The sequence below is a fragment of the Bos indicus x Bos taurus genome, chromosome 23 (assembly GCF_003369695.1).
Source record: "Bos indicus x Bos taurus breed Angus x Brahman F1 hybrid chromosome 23, Bos_hybrid_MaternalHap_v2.0, whole genome shotgun sequence".
Lineage (NCBI taxonomy): Eukaryota > Metazoa > Chordata > Mammalia > Artiodactyla > Bovidae > Bos > Bos indicus x Bos taurus.
The window spans coordinates 48,796,241-48,815,896 of record NC_040098.1 but is presented as its reverse complement, the minus strand read 5'-3'; the positions used below and the strand labels follow the sequence as shown (position 1 = coordinate 48,815,896).

At 43.6% G+C, this 19,656-nt stretch overlaps 1 protein-coding gene across 3 annotated transcripts; it reads left to right on the top strand.

Moving 5' to 3' along the window:
- The first annotated feature begins 481 nt into the window (after positions 1–481).
- SNRNP48 (small nuclear ribonucleoprotein U11/U12 subunit 48) lies at positions 482–19,182 on the top strand. Of its 3 annotated transcripts, none has more exons than XM_027524263.1 (10): positions 530–688; positions 3,884–3,997; positions 4,255–4,315; positions 5,131–5,205; positions 9,713–9,901; positions 10,336–10,457; positions 12,019–12,107; positions 12,411–12,575; positions 16,471–16,540; positions 16,843–19,182. In XM_027524263.1, exons 1-9 carry the CDS (start codon positions 530–532, stop codon positions 16,517–16,519), a joined length of 1,023 nt encoding a protein of 340 aa, XP_027380064.1. In that variant the 3' UTR covers positions 16,520–16,540; positions 16,843–19,182. The 3 variants fall into 3 exon arrangements, with proteins under 3 accessions (XP_027380062.1, XP_027380064.1, XP_027380063.1); XM_027524262.1 differs by having other exon boundaries at positions 16,833–19,182; XM_027524261.1 differs by having other exon boundaries at positions 482–688; positions 16,471–18,783.
- The last annotated feature ends 474 nt before the right edge of the window (positions 19,183–19,656 follow it).

Genomic DNA, 19,656 nt, shown 5'->3' with positions numbered 1-19,656 from the left:
ATTCTTTAAACTTTCCTGTTGCTATAAGCCTTTTTTTTTTTTAATGGCGGGGACGTGGGATTGTTGATTGGATAACACCTTTGGGAGAAGGCCAAGGGTAAATGCATACAGAGTGAGTGAAAGTCACTCAGTCCTGTCAGACTCTTTGCCACCCCATGGACTGTAGTCTGCCAGGCTCCTCTGTCCATGGGATTCTCCAGGCAAGAATATGGAGAGGGCAACCATGCCCTCCTCCAGGGGATCTTCCTGACCCAGGGATCGAACCTGGGTCTCCCGCACTGCAGGCGGATTCTTTACCGTCTGAGCCCCCAAGGAAGCCCAATACATCCAGAAAGCGGGTGAAAACAGCCACTTCAGGAAAAAACCGGAAGAGACCTCTCAAACGCCCCACTTCCCGGGCCGTTTCCCTATTGGCGGTTCCAGTCACGTGGCAGAGTGGCCCCGCCCCTGCCCCAGAAGCCCGTGCGTGCGTACGCGCCGCCCGCAGTCTCTCAGCTTCTTCCGGGAGCCGGCACTGGCGGTGGAGGCCATGGAGGCCGAGCTTCCCCCGGTGGAAGAGCGACGGCGGCTGCGGGAGGAGCTGAGCGAGTTCGTGGAGAGCTGCCGGCGGACGCTGGAGGAGGTGACGGCGTCGCTGGGCTGGAGCCTGGACCGGCTGGAGCCCGGGGAGGAGGCGGCGGCGGCCGAGGTGAGAGGACCGCGGGGCCGTCGGCGGCGGGCAGGGCGCGGCGTCTGCAGGGCCAAGAGGGGGAGCGCGCGGGACTCGGGGGCTGTAGCCTCCCGGTCGCTCGCACCGCTCCCGGGGAAGCCGAGGAATCGCGGCGGGCCTGCAGTGAGATAAGCGGGCAGGCCTGGGGTGCTGCTTGGCGGCTTGCCGTGTCCTCCGCGCGTGGATTCCGCCTTGGCACCAGATTCGGGGTCGGGAGAACTGGGGAGTTGATGGGAAACAGTAGAAACAGTGACAGACATTATTTTGGGGGTCTCCAAAATCACTGCAGACAGTGACTGCAGCCATGAAATTAAAAGACGTTTGCTCCTTGGAAGAAAAGCTATGACCAACCTGGACAGCATGTTAAAAAGCAGAGAAGTTACTTTGCCAACAAAGGTCCATCTAGTCAAAAGTATGGTTTTTCCAGTAGTCATCTATGGATGTGAGAGTTGGACAATAAAGAAAGCTGAGTGCCGAAGAATTGATGCTTTTGAACTGTGGTGTTGGAGAAGACTCTTGAGAGTCCCTTGGACTGCAAGGAGATCCAACAAGTCCATCCTAAAGGAGATCAGTCCTAAAAATTCATTGGAAGGACTGGTGTTGAAGCTGAAGCTCCAATACTTTGGTCTCCTGATGCTAAGAACTGACTCATTTGAAAAGACCCTGATGCTGGGAAAGATTGAAGGCAGGAGAAGGGGATGACAGAGGATGAGATGGTTAGATGGCATCACCGACTCAGTGTACATGAGTTTGAGTAAACTCTGGGAGGGTGATGGACAGGAAGGCCTGGTGTGCTGCAGTCCGTGGGGTGGCAAAGCATTGAACACGACTGAGTGACTGGACTGAACTGAATCAGGTTCTGTGTCTGGAGAAGTGGGGAGTTGCGGGTCGCCTTCCTCTGCCACGAGATGGTGCACCTCTGACAGGGGTGACAGCATTCTAGGACTATTGAAGGATTCGGTACCAGCAGCTCTCCCGGACGTTAGGATTGCTTTGGGAAGAGACATAGGCAAGTGTGTTAGGGTCAGCAATCGTGATCTTTAAAAATATGCATATTATTTACTTTGGCTGCGGCAGGCCTCAGTTGGAGGCACGCAAGCTTTTAGTTGCAGCATGTGGGATCTAGTTCCCAAGCCAGGGATCGAACCCGGGCCCCCTGAATTGGGAGCAGAGTCTTAGCCACGGGGACGACCAGGGAAGATTGGGAGCACAGAGTCCTAGCCACGGGGACCACCAGGCAAGTCCTCAGTTGTTGTTGTTTTTAATGAGATGAAAGGAAGTGCTCATGTGGCATCATACTTCATGAGGCCTTCATGAGGCCTACTATGCTTTACGGGTTTATGATTTTTTAAAAAACCCTTTCATTGTTTGGAGGTATAATTGAGGCTGTGAATTCTGTTGAGTGTAGCCTCCCAGGCCTTTCCACATCACTGTGCTCCCAGCAATGTAGTAAATTTAGATTTCTTTTATTAACAGTTAAATAGCTCTTTGTTTATGTCACTTACTGTACATTACCTCCTTTAGTACTCACAATGACCCTATGAGGTAGGTCCCCTCAGCCACCTTTTACAGATGAGAAAACGAACCGAGAGAGGTGAGCATTTGTCCCAGGACTCGTTGCTGTTAAGTGGTAGTCAGGATGGGAACCCAGGCATTCTACCCCTGAGAGTCTTGTGTGCCTCGTTGCTTCGCTGCCTCTCTACAACTCCACTCTAAAATTCCGAAATTCTTGGGAGTTCTGCAGTGGGCCGGTGGTTAAGGCTGCCTTCCAGTGCAGGGGCGTGGGTTCAGTCTCTAGTGAGGGGACTAAGGTTTCACATGCTGTGGGGTGTGGCCAGGAGTTAAAAAATAAAATGAAATTCTGATAATCAGTTGTGGGTGTGCATCTCATGTTTGCAAAACCAACACCTGATATTCAGGAGAGTGACTGGCATAAAGATCCTGGTAAGCGGCATTGCTAATTCCTAGACCAGTGCAGTACAGAAAGGCGGTGAATCTTCACTTCTCTGCTGGAGTGCTTTCATCCTGTAACTGAGTGCACAGCAGTCAGTTTCTACCCTCCAGTGACTGCTGGTGGTGAGGGGGATACAGAGAGTAGCCGCTGTGTGCTACAGTGTGAAAAAGTCTGTGAAGGGTGAGTCAGGATGGCTGGAGGGCACGCGGGTTATTGTAGGCTCTGGGGTGGACGGCCACAGCTTCCTTTGTAAGGTGAATTCTAAACTGACAGATGAAAGGAGCTAAATTAGCTAGGTGCAGCACAGAGAAAGCGTCAACAGCATGGGTAGAAATCCAGAGATAAGGCTATGCACAGAACAGGAAACCTTTGGAAGTTAAGCATAGCTAAGAGAGCTTGGGATGTGGGGGAAGAGGGGAACGGTGGCTGGTGGGGGCCAGAGCTTAAAGGTCCTTGTACAGCTGTGTTGAAGAATCTATATGTGTGTGTGTATATATATATATGTGTATATATATATATTTTTTTAATGAGAACAGTAGGGGGAGACATGAAAGTACTTGAAGCCAAAGTGTTAGTTGCTCAGGCAACTAAATTTTAATTTAATAAAATTATAACTGCTTATGTTTATTGAATGTGTGCTATTTACCAGGCCCTGTCTGAATTGCTTTATGTGTATGAATTCAGGTATAATTTATTTAATCTTCACCGTAGCTCTGTGTGAGTAGTCCTGCTGTTAGACCCATTTTACAGATGAAGAAACTGAGAGAAAGGAAGGCTCCTGACCTTGACTACGTTCGTACGGTCATTAAGTGGCAGGCCTCGGACGCACCCTAGCTGTGGTGTGGAGAATGGAGGCAGAGGGAGCAGATGGCAGGGGCTCTTGTCACCTCGGATGGAGAGGACAGTGTCCTGCAGGGACTGGGGCAGGGGCGGGGGTTATGGGTAAGGACCTCCGAGTTCCTCAGGGGGAGATGGTCAGTGAGGTTGTCCAGGCAGTGAGCATACATACATCTTTCAGGAAGTGGGCTTTGAAGGGTTGGAGCGGGACAGAGGCTGTAAGGGGTAAAGAGAACCAGGGAGGTTGTTTTTTAACGTGTACGTACACTCACACGGGAAGTGGGGTGGAGAGACTTACAGAAGAGGATGCAAAACATTTACTGGGATGGTTATTTCTTGAAAAATGATGTACCTTTTCCTTTGCTTCTGTTTGATCTTTATAGGATGAAGTTGCGATATGCCCGTATGATTCCAATCACCACATGCCTAGATCGTCTTTAGCAAAGCACATGATGTCTTGTAGATTGAGGAGACTGGGCTACACCAAAGAGGAAGAGGTACCGTATATTTATCATGTGTATGTCATGTGGTTCATGCGTTAGTAAATCCTCACAGTGTGGAAGGTGTAGTGTGAGGTTTTCTGAGAAAATAATAGTCATTTGTGAGGTGCAGTGGGATTTGCCTTGTTTTGCAAATGATTGCAAGAAATGCTTAAATGATACTAAACCTATTGTTGGTTTATGTCAAATATTAAAGTAATCATCTGATACTGAAGGACATTAAAATTTGTTTTTTTTTTTTTTTTACCATTTAGGATAAAATGTATAATTCTGACTTTTTCTATGAGAATGCGAACGTACCTTCAATTACTTTGAGTAAGTATTATTATAATTTTTAAATGTCTTAGTGAAGCTGTATGTGTATAGGTATTTATATTCATTTGTGAATTATCAGAAGAGTGGGCTTTGTAAGTATCCTGATGATTGATTAAGAAAGGTATTGCTTACAGTGACACTGGTTTACTCAATCTGAGATTTAGAGACCAGGTTTATAATGCACACCAGAAATCCTCTAGAGCATCCTACAATAGGGCACACTCCTGCCTTCTTGGTTATAACAAAACCTGGCCACACACATACGTTGAAGATAGAGCCAAGGATGGAAACGTGTTCTGAGTGTTCACCGATTACACAGAGATTAAAATCTTGGGCTCTGGAATCAGAATGCCTCATTTAACTAATTCTGTCACTAATAGTTGTGTGGCTTTCAGTAAGGTAATTAACCGATTTTTTTGCCTAGATTTCTTTGTAAAATAGGAATGATGCTAATAACACATGTAAGGAGGATTAAATATCACATATGTAATATGGTTATCATACTGCCTGACACTTAGCTGGGATTCACGAAATGTTAGATATTACACTGGTTGCTAAAATTTGCGGCCGCAACTGCTGCGTGCTTGATTATATTAATAGTGTTTTCTGAACTGCTCGAAGTCTGGTTACTTATTGGATTCTGGTGGATCAGAAAGAATTCTGCATTCAGATGACCACAGCAGCAACGTGGGTTTTAAGATTCTGGAATGTTTCTCAGTGTGCCCAGAGAGCTTGGATTATTGGAACCTAGTTACTAATTCCATTGTGGACACTGATGATTCATGTTGTGTTTATGGATTTTTTTTTTTTGACAGATAAGGACTCACAATTCCAGATAATTAAACAAGCTAGAGCTGCAGTTGGAAATGATGGTGATTATTATAATCAAAGTAAGTGGCATCATAGTTTGAGCTAATTAGTTAGACTGTTTTTCTTCCGTAGCGCATATCACTAATTTTCAAGAGAAATCTCGTGAAAACATTTATGTGGAATAGGTTAAGCTTTCCATCTGACATTAGACTAAGTATTTGGTGTCAAATAAATGCCCTGAGTAGACTGTCTCACCCTGAGATTTCCGCTCTCATGAGCACTGTTATTGTTGTTACTGTTGAGTTGCTTAGTCGTGTCTGGTTCTTTGAGACTGCATGGATTCTGGCCTGCCAGGCTCCTCTGTCCATGAGATTTCCCAGGCAAGAATCCTGGAGTGGGTTTCCATTTGCTTCTCCAGCGGATCTTCCCGACCCAGGCATTGAATCCCCATCTCCTGCGTTGTAGGCAGATTTTTTTCCACCGAGCCACCTGGGAAGCACCTCTCGAGAATTAGCCCGATGTTACATGTAAGGATGTTGAAGTGCAACATGAGAGGAAAGGCTCAGGCTGAGGAAGACCCAGCCCCGTCCCTGCCCCTCGTAGTGAAGCACGGACAGTGTTAGATGTACAATTTCAGAGGGTTGTGGGTACCTGGTGCCCAGCTTTGGAAGCTGGGGTAAGAGATGCTACCTAGGACTTCACTTTAGCAGAGACAAGCTTAGAATTTTAAGTTTCAGCTTTTAGGAAATTGGAAGAACTTCATCCTTCAAAATCATAGAAGTAAATGGGTAAATGGAATTAATAGATTTCTGACTCTAGGTAGAACATCCAGCCAAACCCTGACTGGTTCCTTTGATAAAGGTTCTCAGTTGTCTTTGAGCTTTCTGAAGGTACCTTTCTCTGAGTACCTAACCTTTTTCTTCATTGTTTATGTTTAAGGTCATGACCCTGTTGTTGTAAGCCAGTATCTGGGCTCAGTTTCTCCCTCGATCGCATTGTGGCTTTGGAGGGAGGAAGTCTGTTAGTCTCAGTGTGTTGGTAGCAGCCAGAAGCATGTTTCCTGTGTTTGCTGTTTTGAAGGATCCATGTAGTTCCAGGTGTTACTCTTTGAGAGGGATGTTTGACTCTCATCTAACTCAAAGAGATACTGAGCTGTGGTCAGTTAAGCCTTTTTTGGCCATTATTCAGTTAAGACCCAGTTAAAAAGTAGAGGATTTTATTTGTGTGTTTTGGGAGAAGTTACTAGTTTTAACTTTATTTGATCTTAGCTAGTGAGATTTACTGAATTTATTTTATCTACTCCAGCATCTGTTTTTTTCAGATAAGGAAATAAACCCTGTCCAGCAGAGGTGATGAAAGAAATTTTGGGGTGCTTGTTCTAAAGTTCCTCAGTACTTTGCTATTTTAGAAGAGATTCTTTTCGTTTTGTTTTTTTTTTCCAAAGCGCTCTTGTGTATTTCATTTCTCTTTGACATCATAGTTGTGATAGGTTAGACAAGTATTTTCTCTTCCATATTAGGTGAAGAAATAGAGGAACACAGAAGTGAGTTAACACTTTTGTGCTTTAATATAAGCTGGATTGAAAACCTAGCTCTGAATTTTGTGGATTTGAACGTTGAATTTGGTTCTTTACAAAAGCAAACAGTTACTTTAAATGAATAGTTCTTTCAGTAGATAAAAGGAACTTTGATTTTGGATTTTTGTACTGTCTTAATATTTAATTAATTGTTAAGGACAACTTGTTATATCATCTGTAATCCTCTTTTTAAAACTTTTTTTCATTTTATGTACAGCTCTGCAATTTCTCAATAGAGATGATTTTTTGTGGCCCACTTATGTCTTACACATTTAAAACTTTTTACCCCAGGACAAAAATCTCTTTAATATCTCATTGATGTTTACTTTGAAGGAATGATTAACATGAGCAGCTTTACATTTTCCATATAATTAATATTTTGTTGGTTATGTACTAAATTTTAAGTTTCTTATATTTTCATTTCATTGGTCATATCAAGCCCAAACTCAAGGTATAGAATTCTCAACCTGTTAATCTTTGTCAAAGCTTGAACAGGCATTAGATCTACCTATTTACTTTCAGATGTAGTTATGTTGGAATAAACAGTCATTTTATATTTGATGATCTTTTTCCTTCAATATTAAAAATTCAAGTCACTGTACTTGAATTTCATGACATCTGTGTGGCTGGTGGCCATGATTTGAACATGAGTTATCGGGCTAAAGCATCCTAAAGAGATGGAGATGACGGTTCTAACCCTGATCTTTTTCTCCCACTTGTGAGACTTCAGTGGATCATTTTATCTGTAACAGCCTCATTTCTGCGTCTCATGTTAGGAAATTGACTTAGTATGAATTCTTCACAAGGTTCTGAATCCGTATCTTCGACACAAGTTAATATTTAATACTGTTAAATATATCATTATTTAATGTTAACATTATTGATATTTAATATTGTATTTCACACATGTGAGATGGCATGTGATGGCCACCAGGACTAACGGAAGAATGAGAGTTCCAGTTACCGAGAAAGTAGAGTGGAGTTTCAGTCTGGGGTGATGGCAGAGTTCTGGCGGTGGGCAGAACTGAGGGTGCGAGTAGGAAGGGTGTGCTGACTGCCGCCGAGCTCTCCACCCAAAATGGGTCAGATGGCAGATTCCATGTTGTGTCTATTTTATGGCAATTTTTAAAAACTATTCTTAAAAAAGTACATAGAGGGTCACAGTTAGTATGACGACAGCTCATTCAGATAGATCTCCAAATCTTATAGAAACTTCATCTGAACTTTTTACGTTTTGTGGAAATGTGAGCTTCTTTATTTTTTTCTTTTGTCAGAAATATCTATGTTCTGAATGATTTGAATGCCGTTTGTTGTTTAACTTTTCCTGTACTTTTTCTTTTTCAGTAATTGGGGTGAGTATAAAGAGGAATTAGGAACCTGAATGTACTCCTTATTTAAAGATATGCAGTATCCTTTTTGCAAATGATATCCTTTTAAAAGTATCATTCAAATTTCTAAACTTTATCTTAATCACTGTCAAAACATTATAGTGTTGACTTGGAATTTTAGTTGAATTTCAAAGACTTTAAGTATCAGTCTTGACCAGACAGAAATTTTAAGATGAATAAAGAAAACTCCAAAATACTTTAAGGAGGAAGTTACACTTCTTTGCTTACAAAGAACAGGCAAAGGTTTGTGTGCAACGTGTTTTAAAATACATCAGTGTTGTTTTCATCTTTGTTTTTCTTCCAAAATATGTAGCCTATAATCATATAAATTAGGTTTATCAAAGATAACTCACTTTTGTATTACTAAATGAAGTGTTCAAAGTCTGGCTGCATAGAGGGGCTTTTCCTCGTGTTTGCCAGAATTAGAGTAGGAGGGATTGACAGTGGGGAACCCTTCCTGCCCACTAATTCAGAACCTCTTACTAGTAAGATCGTTACCCGTCGCTGTTACTGCACGCCCCCAGTTCAGTGTAGCTCTCCTGGTAACTTAGAGCCTGTGACGTCGTCCCTCTTCTCGCGCCGTCACCCTTAGTTCATGGTGGGCTCGCATGTGAATTCTTGCTTTGCCACTTCGTAAGTATCTGAGAAGAGCTACTGGTTATATATTGCCCTGTGAACCTGAGTGATGACTTTAGGGTGACCTGGCAAACATTAAAAGGATTCCTTTAGTAGCTGGTGTTCTTTGTTTGCATTCATGGATAATGAAGTCTAGAAAGAATCTTTTTAAATTGCTTTATTTACAGTTACAGTAATTTTTTATTTCTTTGAGAAAATTTGAATCTCAAAACTTTTCTTCAATGTTTAATACATCGTATCAAGGTATTGTATTTACTTTTTTTCATTAATGAGCAGATTATAGAAAGTTCTGTGATTTTGGGGGGATGGGGCACTTGCTGTTGACAACTTTCTTCAGTTTGGTGAAGCCTACCTGCTGCTGCTTCTGAAAATTAAAAGACGTTTTAGTCTCAGTGTGTCTTTCTCTGATCTGAGGAAGTTTGGGATTTCCGCCCCTTGGTCCGTAGCTCTAAGTCATTGCCCGAATGGGATATATTTTGACTGAACCATATCGCTTGGTGTCTCATAAATATGTTTTTAACACATTTTTTGTATTTCTATATTTTATTTTCAAGGGGGCTGTAATGTGTATTTCCTATTAAAATCATTTTCCTTCACCTTTTGTGCGGAAAGGCGTATATAGAGAAAATTCATATCTACTTTTACAGTATGGGGAACCTTTTAAAAGTTTTTTTTTTTTTTTTTCCAATGGGCAAATTGTCTTATGGTTATTACTGTTGCCTTCATGGGATCTGTCCTAACACTGTCGGGGGGAATAGCCCACACCCACGTCCGCCCTTTCTGTGGATGCAGCATTCGGGATAGAGTCAGTGTTGGCCATTAGCACACAGGTGGCTGTTCTGCATGTTCAGGGACTGCTACGAAAACAAATGGCTTGTGTTAATTAAACGTCACATTGTTACCATGCACGTTTAAAGGTGAGTATCGTGGGTCGTAAATCCAGAGCTTCATGTATTATTTATCCTTGTGATCTTATTTTTACTCTAGGGCTGTATTCTTCATTGCCTATTGAAGTTCCTCTGAATCACAAACGGTTTGTTTGTGATCTCACTCAAGCCGATCGTCTTGCCCTCTACGATTTTGTAGTCGAGGAAACAAAGAAAAAACGCTCAGATTCTCAAATTATCGAAAATGACAGCGATCTCTTTGTAGACTTGGCTGCCAAAGTCAATCAAGGTTTGAGATGAATATCTTAGTTTTCTATTTCTTAATTGTCATTTCGTCCTTTAAGTGTTATTAAGATGATTTGTCAGGCCATTTTGAGTTGGAATAGGATGGTTTTGTATCATCTGATATTAACATATGTTAAGGTGTTTACTTAGTACTTGAAATTTTGTTCTCTGATTGTTACACCAAGCATACCTTTCTTCCGTAAGAATGTTACTTAGAACTGGGCTGTTACTTTAATCTCTGTACTTAAAACACTCTTTATGTTCAACTAATGGCTAGAGAAAAGGAATGATATAAAATAGTCCATTTATACAACATAAAATTTTTGAAGTGCTACATTAAAATATAAAATATCAGATGATTATGGTGTTCCTTCCCTCTAATTCATAAGAATTTAGAGTTTCTGATGATGTAATAATTTTATTTTGTTCTTTTATTAGATAATAGTCGAAAAAGTCCGAAATCTTACCTTGAAATCCTGGCAGAAGTGAGAGATTACAAAAGAAGACGCCAGTCCTATAGAGCTAAGAACGTTCACATAACCAAGAAGTCATACACCGAGGTAAGTTCTGCGTGATTGTGTACAGCCTTGTTGAACACACAGGTTTCCCGTACGCAGTCATTGCCTGTCCCGTGGTTTCCACAGTTGCCGAGAGGTTTTCTGAGAGGACGAGGCTCCATTGTGGTCACGTCTGATTTGTATTTGCTCCGTCACATTCAGACCCAGCCTTCACCAGGCCAAGGCTCTCCAGGGTACAAAGACCTTACGTAAAGAGGTTGTACAGTCTTACAAAAATACTGCTTTTGAGAAAGTGATACTGCATCATGATGAGAACATAGATTTTGGCTGTAGACAGACCCAGGCTTGAGTTTTGATTCTGTAATTTATTACTGTCTGTTTGACCTGGGCAAATGATTTGAGCTTTTTAAGATTGAGATTTTTTTCATTTTTGCAGGGTTATCGTGAGATGTAATGGAAATAATGCTTATGGACAAAGGAATTTTTAATAAATAGCTTTTTTTGGCAGAAACTTAGTCCTTTTATGTACTCTACTAAACATTTGGGCTTAAGAAGTGTTTTGGTATAAATTATTTGTAACTTACAGTATTATGTATATAATAAAATTTAAGTGTGTTGCTGCTACTGCTGCTAAGTCGCTTCAGTTGTGTCCGACTCTGTGTGACTCCATAGATGGCAGGCCACCAGGCTCCCCTGTCCCTGGGATTCTCTAGGCAAGAACACTGGAGTGGGTTGCCATTTCTTTCTCCAGTGCATGAAAGTGAAAAGTGAAAGTGAAGTTGCTCAGTTGTATCCAACTCTTCGCAACCCCATGGACTGCAGCCTACCAGGCTCCTCCATCCATGGGATTTTCCAGGCAAGAGTACTGGAGTGGGGTGCCATTGCCTTCTCCGTTAAGTGCATTAATCCGTGATTTAATTGCTAAGTTGTGTCCCTGACTCTTCGACCCCATGACCTGTGCCCCACCAGGCTCCTCTGTCCATGGGGTTTCCCAGGCAAGGATACTGGATTCCTCCTCCAGGGTATCTTCCCGACCCAAGGAGTGAACCCCATCTCCTGCACTGGTAGGTGGATTCTTTACCACTGAGCCACCAAGGAAGCCCGTTATCTGCATATGATCTCTGTTTATTTTACACCCACTCACTCCCTCTCTCCTCCTGCCCCAGCAGTCGGTGGTCTGGGAGCAGATCCCGGATGTCTTTCATCTGTAAAAACGCCCATGTTTCCCACCCTTTTAGTGGTTTATCGTATCTCAGTGGTCTCCAACGTACAGATGAGTTGCGCTACTGCAGACAGGACACAGGACTCACTCGTGTGTGTCCTTCTCCCAGATCACCCAGGGTTGACTCGTGCCCCCTTCCTGCGTGTGCACTCTGTCTTTCTGCGCGTGATTTCTAAACTCTTCAGGCTGAGTTAACACGTGTCATGATCGTGTGCCCCTGAATCCTCAGTGTGTTGCCTGTTTGTGTTTCTTAGACTCCACACCTCCCACAGTCCGCCGTATCGTAGCTCTCTGGAAATGTTTAACTGATCGCGAGCAGTACCGTCTGCTCGTTTCTCAAGCAGCTTTCTTACCTGGCAGTTGGTTCCCCCCCGCCCGCAGGTGATCCGGGACGTGATCAACGTGCATATGGAGGAGCTGAGCAGCCACTGGCAGGAGGAGCAGGAGAAGGAGGCAGATGGGGCGGACAAGTATGTCGTCGTGTCTCGGTGGAAGCGGTCCTCTGTCGAGTCTGTTGACTGTCACTGTCCAGCTGGGTCCGAGCACCTCCAAGACCAGTCACAGCACACTGTGATTCATCCAGAGGCTTCTTCCTCTTCCTGTTTCCACAGTCGTAAAACATACCATGCAGAGCTGTGTTTCTTTGCCTGTCCTCTTACTGGAGTGCAAGATTATGCATATTTACTTGGTCTCTGCTATAGAATGTTGGGCTCGAGGCTGGTCTGTCGTGGAGATCAGTGGTTGAAACTAGTTGACCGTTCTTTCTGTCTCAGGAGCGAAGAAAGACGGTCGGCCTCAGTGGACTCGAGGCATTCTGGGGGGAGCCATCTGGACGGCGAGTGTTCACGGCATAGACGGGACCGAAGTCGGAGCCCACACAGGCGGAAAAGAAATAAGGACAAGGACAGAGGCTGGGACTCCCGGAGAAGGAAGGAGAGGTAAGTCCGGTGGGGCGTTGTTTGTTGCCGAGCTGTTTGCTTCTGACACATGGACAGTCCTTCCGTCACAGGCCATGTCGAGAAAATGGAGTGTGAGCACCGCGAGGTCCGGGAGCAAACAGCCTGTGAGGGTCCTTCACGTGTGTCCCGTTGCAGGGCGGCTGTCCACAGCTCTGCGGGCGTGGCTCGGTCCGCCTGCTCGGACCTGGTTTCCCTATGTCATTAACTGCTTCTCAGCAAGACACAGGAAAGGAATGTCTGGGCAGAAGGGTGGCCGCGTTGCAGAGGTGTTTGCCTGGGTCTTCCTTCCGTCCCTCAGTATCTGCCCCTCCCTTCCTGTTTTCCTGTCATCGTTCTTTCCTTCTCTTGCTAATCCCTCAGATAAAGGGCGTTACTGAGTCAGAGGAAGGCCCAGGCTTTATGGCACTCAGCTCGGCCCTTGTTGGGATTCCTGATAGAGGTTTGATCAGTGGGGAGATATAAAGTGATACTGAGATAATGCAGGTTGGCGGAGGCCTGTTCGTGTGTCCCAGCCACTTAGTGGACACACGAATCACTCCGTGGACCTTAGCTTGGCCAGGTCTGCCCCTGGATTCATCTGTTTTCCGCTCTGCTCGCCTGCCCCCGCACGTCTGTCCTGGTTGGCGATGACCAGCATCCATCCTCCTAAGCCAGAACTCGAGAGCTTGCTAGCTGCTGCCTCACTCCTCGCCGTCTGGGCTGGCTGTCATCGGTCCTGCGTGACGGGGCCCCTCTCACGCTCCCTGCCCCTCCGCCCTGAGCTCTGTCCTCTGGGAGTTTTCCTGGTTGTTCTGTCTCCATGCTGGTGCTGTATGGACCTGTCCCTCCCCAGCTGCTGGAGTGAGCCTTCACCTCTCAGGGCCTTTCAGCAGCCGAATGCTCGTGGTTTACAGCAGCTCTCGAGGCCTCCGGGAGCAGGGCACTCGGCCCTCCACTCTGTGTTTTGCCCACACCCCTTGATCCATAGCATCTGCCCTAGCCAACCCGGGCCACGCACTGTTCCTCGTCCCCGCCGTGCCTCATCCGTGCCTTTCCACCTCCTGTTCTGCTGCCTCTTTGTTCTTTTAAACTGCTCCTCAGCCTTTAAGATGCAGCTTCGTCATTTCCGCGAAGCCTTTTTTTCCCCATCTTGTTGCCACTCTGCCCAGCACCTGCGTTTCATTGACCTTAAGTTATTTTTCTCCGTACTGGACTGAGCTCGTTGCAGGCAGGTCCGTGTCTTGTTTAGTGTCATTTGCACAGTGCTTGTCTAAAAGTAAGATCTTAAGTGGTATCTCTTCAGGATCAGTGGTGATCAGGAATCAGGCTTATTGGTTTAATAATTCTGCTCATCTTGTTATCATTCAATTCGTAGGTTTAAAGCTAGCTATGAGTTCAAAATGTGAAGTAGTTTCTTGGTAGTCCCTTTTGATTCATTTACTGAAGGATAATATCTGGTCATTGCGTACACATCAACTCTTGATTAATTAAAGAAAATTGTGCTTTTTCTGGTTTCTTAGTTCTTCCTCCTCTTAAGTAATTTTTGACATGTCCAATCAGTCCCTGTTGACTGATACACGTTCAGATCAGATCAGTCGCTCAGTCGTGTCCAACTCTTCGTGACCCCATGAATCGCAGCACGCCAGGCCTCCCTGTCCATCACCAAATCCGGAGTTCACTCAGACTCATATCCATCAAGTCAGTGATGCCATCCAGCCATCTCATCCTCTGTCGTCCCCTTCTCCTCCTGCCCCCAATCCCTCCCAGCATCAGAGTCTTTTCCAATGAGTCAACTCTTCGCATGAGGTGGCCAAAGTACTGGAGTTTCAGCTTCAGCATCATTCCTTCCAAAGAAATCCCAGGACTGATCTCCTTCAGAATGGACTGGTTGGATCTCCTTGCAGTCCAAGGGACTCTCAAGAGTCTTCTCCGACACCACAGTTCAAAAACATCAATTCTTCAGTGCTCAGCCTTCTTCACAGTCCAACTCTCACATCCATACATGACCACAGGAAAAACTGTAGCCTTGACTAGACAGACCTCTGTTGGCAAAGTAATGTCTCTGCTTTTGAATATGCTATCTAGGTTGGTCATAACTTTCCTTCCAAGGAGTAAGCATCTTTTAATTTCATGGCTGCAGTCACCATCTGCAGTGATTTTGGAGCCCAGAAAAATAAAGTCTGCCACTGTTGGCACTGTTTCCCCATCTATTTCCCATGAAGTGATGGGACCGGATGCCATGATCTTTGTTTTCTGAATGTTGAGCTTTAAGCCAACTTTTTCACTCTCCACTTTCACTTTCATCAAGAGGCTTTTGAGTTCCTCTTCACTTTCTGCCATGAGGGTGGTATCATCTGCATATCTGAGGTTATTGATCTTTCTCCCGGCAATCTTGATTCCAGCTTGTGCTTCTTCCAGTCCGGCGTTTCCCATGATGTACTCTGCATATAAGTTAAATAAACAGGGTGACAATATACAACCTTGACGAACTCCTTTTCCTATTTGGAACCAGTCTGTTGTTCCATGTCCAGTTCTAACTGTTGCTTCCTGACCTGCATACAGATTTCTCAAGAGGCAGGTCAGGTGGTCTGGTATTCCCATCTCTTTCAGAATTTTCCACAGTTTCTTGTGATCCACACAGTCAAAGGCTTTGGCATAGTCAATAAAGCAGAAATAGATGTTTTTCTGGAACTCTCTTGCTTTTTCCATGATCCAGCGGATGTTGGCAATTTGATCTCTGGTTCCTCTGCCTTTTCTAAAACCAGCTTGAACATCAGGAAGTTCACGGTTCACATATTGCTGAAGCCTGGCTTGGAGAATTTTGAGCATTACTTTACTAGCGCGTGAGATGAGTGCAATTGTGTGGTACTTTGAGCATTCCTCGGCATTGCCTTTCTTTGGGATTGAATGAAAACTGACCTTTTCCAGTCCTGTGGCCACTGCTGAGTTTTCCAAATTTGCTGGCATATTGAGTGCAGCACTTTCACAGCATCATCTTTCAGGATTTGAAATAGCTCAACTGGAATTCCATCACCTCCACTAGCTTTGTTCGTAGTGATGCTTTCTAAGGCCCACTTGACTTCACATTCCAGGATGTCTGGCTCTAGGTCAGTGATCACACCATCGTGATTATCTGGGTCGTGAAGATCTTTTTTATATAGTTCTGTGTATTCTTGCCATCTCTTCTTAATATCTTCTGCTTGTGTTAGGTCCATACCATTTCTGTCCTTTATTGAGCTCATCTTTGCATGAAATGTTCCTTTGGTATCTCTGATTTTCTTGAAGACCCTGGTCTTTCCCATTCTGTTGTTTTCCTCTGTTTCTTTGCATTGATCGCTGAAGAAGGCTTTCTTATCTCCTCTTGCTATTCTTTGGAACTCTGCATTCAGATGTTTATATCTTTCCTTTTCTCCTTTGCTTTTCGCTTCTCTTCTTTTCACAGCTATTTGTAAAGCCAATAGTCTCAAAACCTAAATATGGATGATTTCCTTTAGTGAGGATAAGTTGAGTGTCAGCAGGAAGTACTCTTTGAGACCCACCCTGAGGTGGGATGACCTGCAGGGAGCTGAGCTGGGAGCCGGGATACGGAGCTCAGAGCTCTGAGTTCCTCCTGTGACTCCAGAGTCCTGTTTGAAGTGAACTCTAAGGTCATCCACCTTGTACATATATTTTAAAGCACAGCTTTAAAAAAATCCATTTCCTGTATCCTCATCTCAGTTTTGTCCTGTATTTTTAGTGATACTTTTTTTGCTTTACTCTTTAAAAAAAAAACCCAAAAACTGTTCTGTTTTAAATGCATGTTTTAACTTGCTCTGGTTTATATCTGATGTAAATACATTGCTGTGAATTATTATTTTAAAGCTTTGGTCATGTTTTTTCACCTCTTTCGTTTCAGGGATGGGGAAAGACATCACAGTCACAAAAGAAGAAAGCAAAAAATGTAAAGCGGAGTGTCTGTGCACACGGTAATTAGGCCTGGGCCCCGGTGACCAGCACGCTGGTGTCTGGCATCATTGCTTTCAGTAGGAGCATGTGCTTGTCGGCCGTTCAGTGCTCATATCATTATTTTTCAATAAACACCTCTCACAGCATGAGTACATGATGATGCTCTAGGGCTTCGTTTTCCTAGTTGATCGCCTTTTGTTGCTGATTGTGTTTCATTGTCTTTTTTTTTTTTGTATAATTTATGTATCAAAATATTCTTTAAAGTGTGTGTTTAAGCTGTGTAACTAATAAATAAATGCATTCTTACTGTAGAAAATTAAAGCTTACAGATAAGGCCAAACAAGCCCTGGAGCACCACCTGTGGCCCCCTCGGGGGTAACGACTGGTGAACTGTAGCAGAGAAGAGAACCCAAATACGCATCAGAAGAGGAAGGGCAGACTTGTGATAGAGCAGCATATCAGACTTGAAGAGATAAACTGTATTATCATGAATAGATCTAAGAGACATGATGCTAAATGAAGAAAAGCAAGTTTCAGAAACACATCCAAGTTCCATCTGTGTAAAGAACAGCAGTGCACGTTTCTGTGACTTCTTATATGTATATTAGTCACTCATTTGTGTCTGACTCTTTTGTGACCCTGTGGTTTGAAGCCCACCAGACTCCTCTGTCCATGGGGATTCTCCAGGCAAGAATACTGGAGTGGGTTGCCGTTCCCTTCTCCAGGGGAACTTCTCGGCCAAGGGATTGAACCCAGATCTCCTGCATTGGCAGGCAGATATTTTTACCATCTGGCCACCCTATATGTATGTAAATATATTTTTAAAGGTTCAGAAGAACTTTCAAACTCGACAGTGGTTACTTGGGGGAGGAGGTATAGATGGGAGAAAGGATGGGAACCAGGATTGGAAGGTGGTCAGAGGGAAGTTTAGCTTTATCCACAATTTTAATTATTCATGTTAATTTTTTAATAATGTAGTATTTGTGTTTCACTTGTTAATTAAAAATAACTCCTTTTTTTTTGTAAATCAGCTTTATTAAGGAACTGTTTACATATAATGAAATTCATTCACTTTAAGTGTACATTTCATTAAGTTTTGATAGACTTATGCCCCTCCTCCATGTAACCTTCATCTCAGTCAAAATAGAGAACGTTTCTGTCTCCCTCAGGTTCCCTCAGAGCCCTTTTCCCAGTTTCTCCACCAGCAGCCCTAGACAGACTCGGCTCTGGTTTTTGTTGCTGTTGATGAGAAACGTCTTTCCCAGGATCCATGTAAACGGAACGCTCCTGCACACTTCTGGCCGCCTCTGTACAGGTTGGTCTGAGCTGTGTCACATGACTGAAGCGACTTAGCAGCAGCTGCAGCCTGTCCTCCTCGTATTGTACTGTACGCTGGATCGTTCAGGTGAAAGTTTGACCTGAAATGTTAAACCTTGTACGTGAAGAGCGGTGTCTTGAATCCGGGGAACCCAAGTTAAAGATTCCCCAGTGAATTCCACATAGAAATAAAACCTTGATCATTTGAGTCTGTAATGGACAACGCCAGGAAGGTCGACTGTATCTAGATCCGATTGGCTGCTGGGCCAATGTATGGAAGAAGCACTGATTTATAAGGAGGGAATCACCTTAGCAGTATGAAGCCCTGTTAGTGCCATTGTATGTAATTTCCAAGTGCAAAATTCACATTTAAAAGTCTTCAAAGACTTTGGAGTTGACATAATTTTGAGCTGTATGAAATTTCTACTTTTGTAGGTCAGATCCATTTGATCAAGTTTCATGTAATATAACAGTTTATAATGTTGTTTGTTATGATTTCAGTGACTTTACTAACTGGAAGACAGTTTACTAAAGAGTAAAACTGAAAGATGTACTTGGGCTTTTAGTGTGAGAGGGGGAAGGAGTGGGGGAGGTGGGACGGGAAAAATAGGATGGTGTGCGTGCTTTAATGGATCGCTAGATTCACTTGTGTGCAAGAAACTGCCAAGTTTTTGTTCAGGTGACTGTTCATGAGGTGTATCTGTATAGTCTACTTGTCTTTGGTTTTAGTATTAAGATAATGATGGCTGGGAAACTTCTTTCTCTCTTATCTGGGGCTGTGAAAAATTGGTATCATTCCTTCTTCAGTGTTCAGTAGAATTTATAAGTGAAGCCATTTGGAACTAGAGTTTTCTTTGTGGGAAAGTTTTATCTATGAATTTAACGAAATGAATCTATTTCAAGTATCTATTTCTTCTTGAATAAACTTAAATAGAAAAAAATTGAATCAAGGCCAAATGAAGCAGAAGGAAGATAACAGGAGCATAAATTAATGAAATAGAAAACTGAAAAGCAATACAGAAAGAAATAAAAGCTGGTTTTTCAGAAAGATGAATAAACTTGATAAGCCTCTAGGCTGAAGGATCTAGCCAGGAGGGGGTGGGGGGAAGACAAGTTACTGATAACAAGAATGAATGTGGAGATGTTGCTATAGATTCTACAGACTTTTAAAATGATGAAAAGGAAATATGAACAATATACCAGTAAATTCAACAATTTAGATGAAATGGGTAAATTCTTTGAAATGCACACTCCCTGCAGTTGGAAGCATAGTGTCTTAACCACTGGACAACCAGGGAGATTATGAAGAAATTTAATAAAACGTGTAAGACCTGCATGCTGAAAATGATGCATCTTGCTGAGCAAAATTAAAGACTCAAATGAAGAGACACTGAAGCTGAGGGTGGTCATCCGATCCATTAAACCATAGGTAGCTTAATAGTGCCATGGGCTCAGTCGTGTCTGACTCTGCAGCCCGTGGTCTATAATCCTGCCAGGTCCTTCTGTCTATGAAATTCTCCAGGCAAGAATATTGGAGTGGATTGCCATTTCCTACTCCAAAGGATCTTCCTGGCCCAGGGGTTGAACCCAAATCTGTATTGACAGGCGGATTCTTTACCACTGGGGCACCTGGGAAGCTCAGCTTGCTTAATAATGAACTGCCTCACCAATCAAGCTGGCTTTAGTTAGTTTTTTTTTTAACAAAACCTTGCCTGTAGATCAGGCCTCAGCACTGGGCTTTCAGGAACGTGGCATCAGCTGTATCCAGTTCAAGCCCCAGCTGGTTAGGACTGGCTGGAGCCCTCAAGACCCTCCAGCT

Coding starts and splice junctions, on each gene's coding strand:
- SNRNP48 (XM_027524263.1), top strand. CDS start 530: ATGGAGGCCGAGCTTCCCCCGGTGGAAGAGCGACGGCGGCTGCGGGAG. Junction 689..3,883: donor AGGAGGCGGCGGCGGCCGAG/GTGAGAGGACCG, acceptor TGATCTTTATAG/GATGAAGTTGCGATATGCCC. Junction 10,458..12,018: donor CCAAGAAGTCATACACCGAG/GTAAGTTCTGCG, acceptor CCCCGCCCGCAG/GTGATCCGGGACGTGATCAA.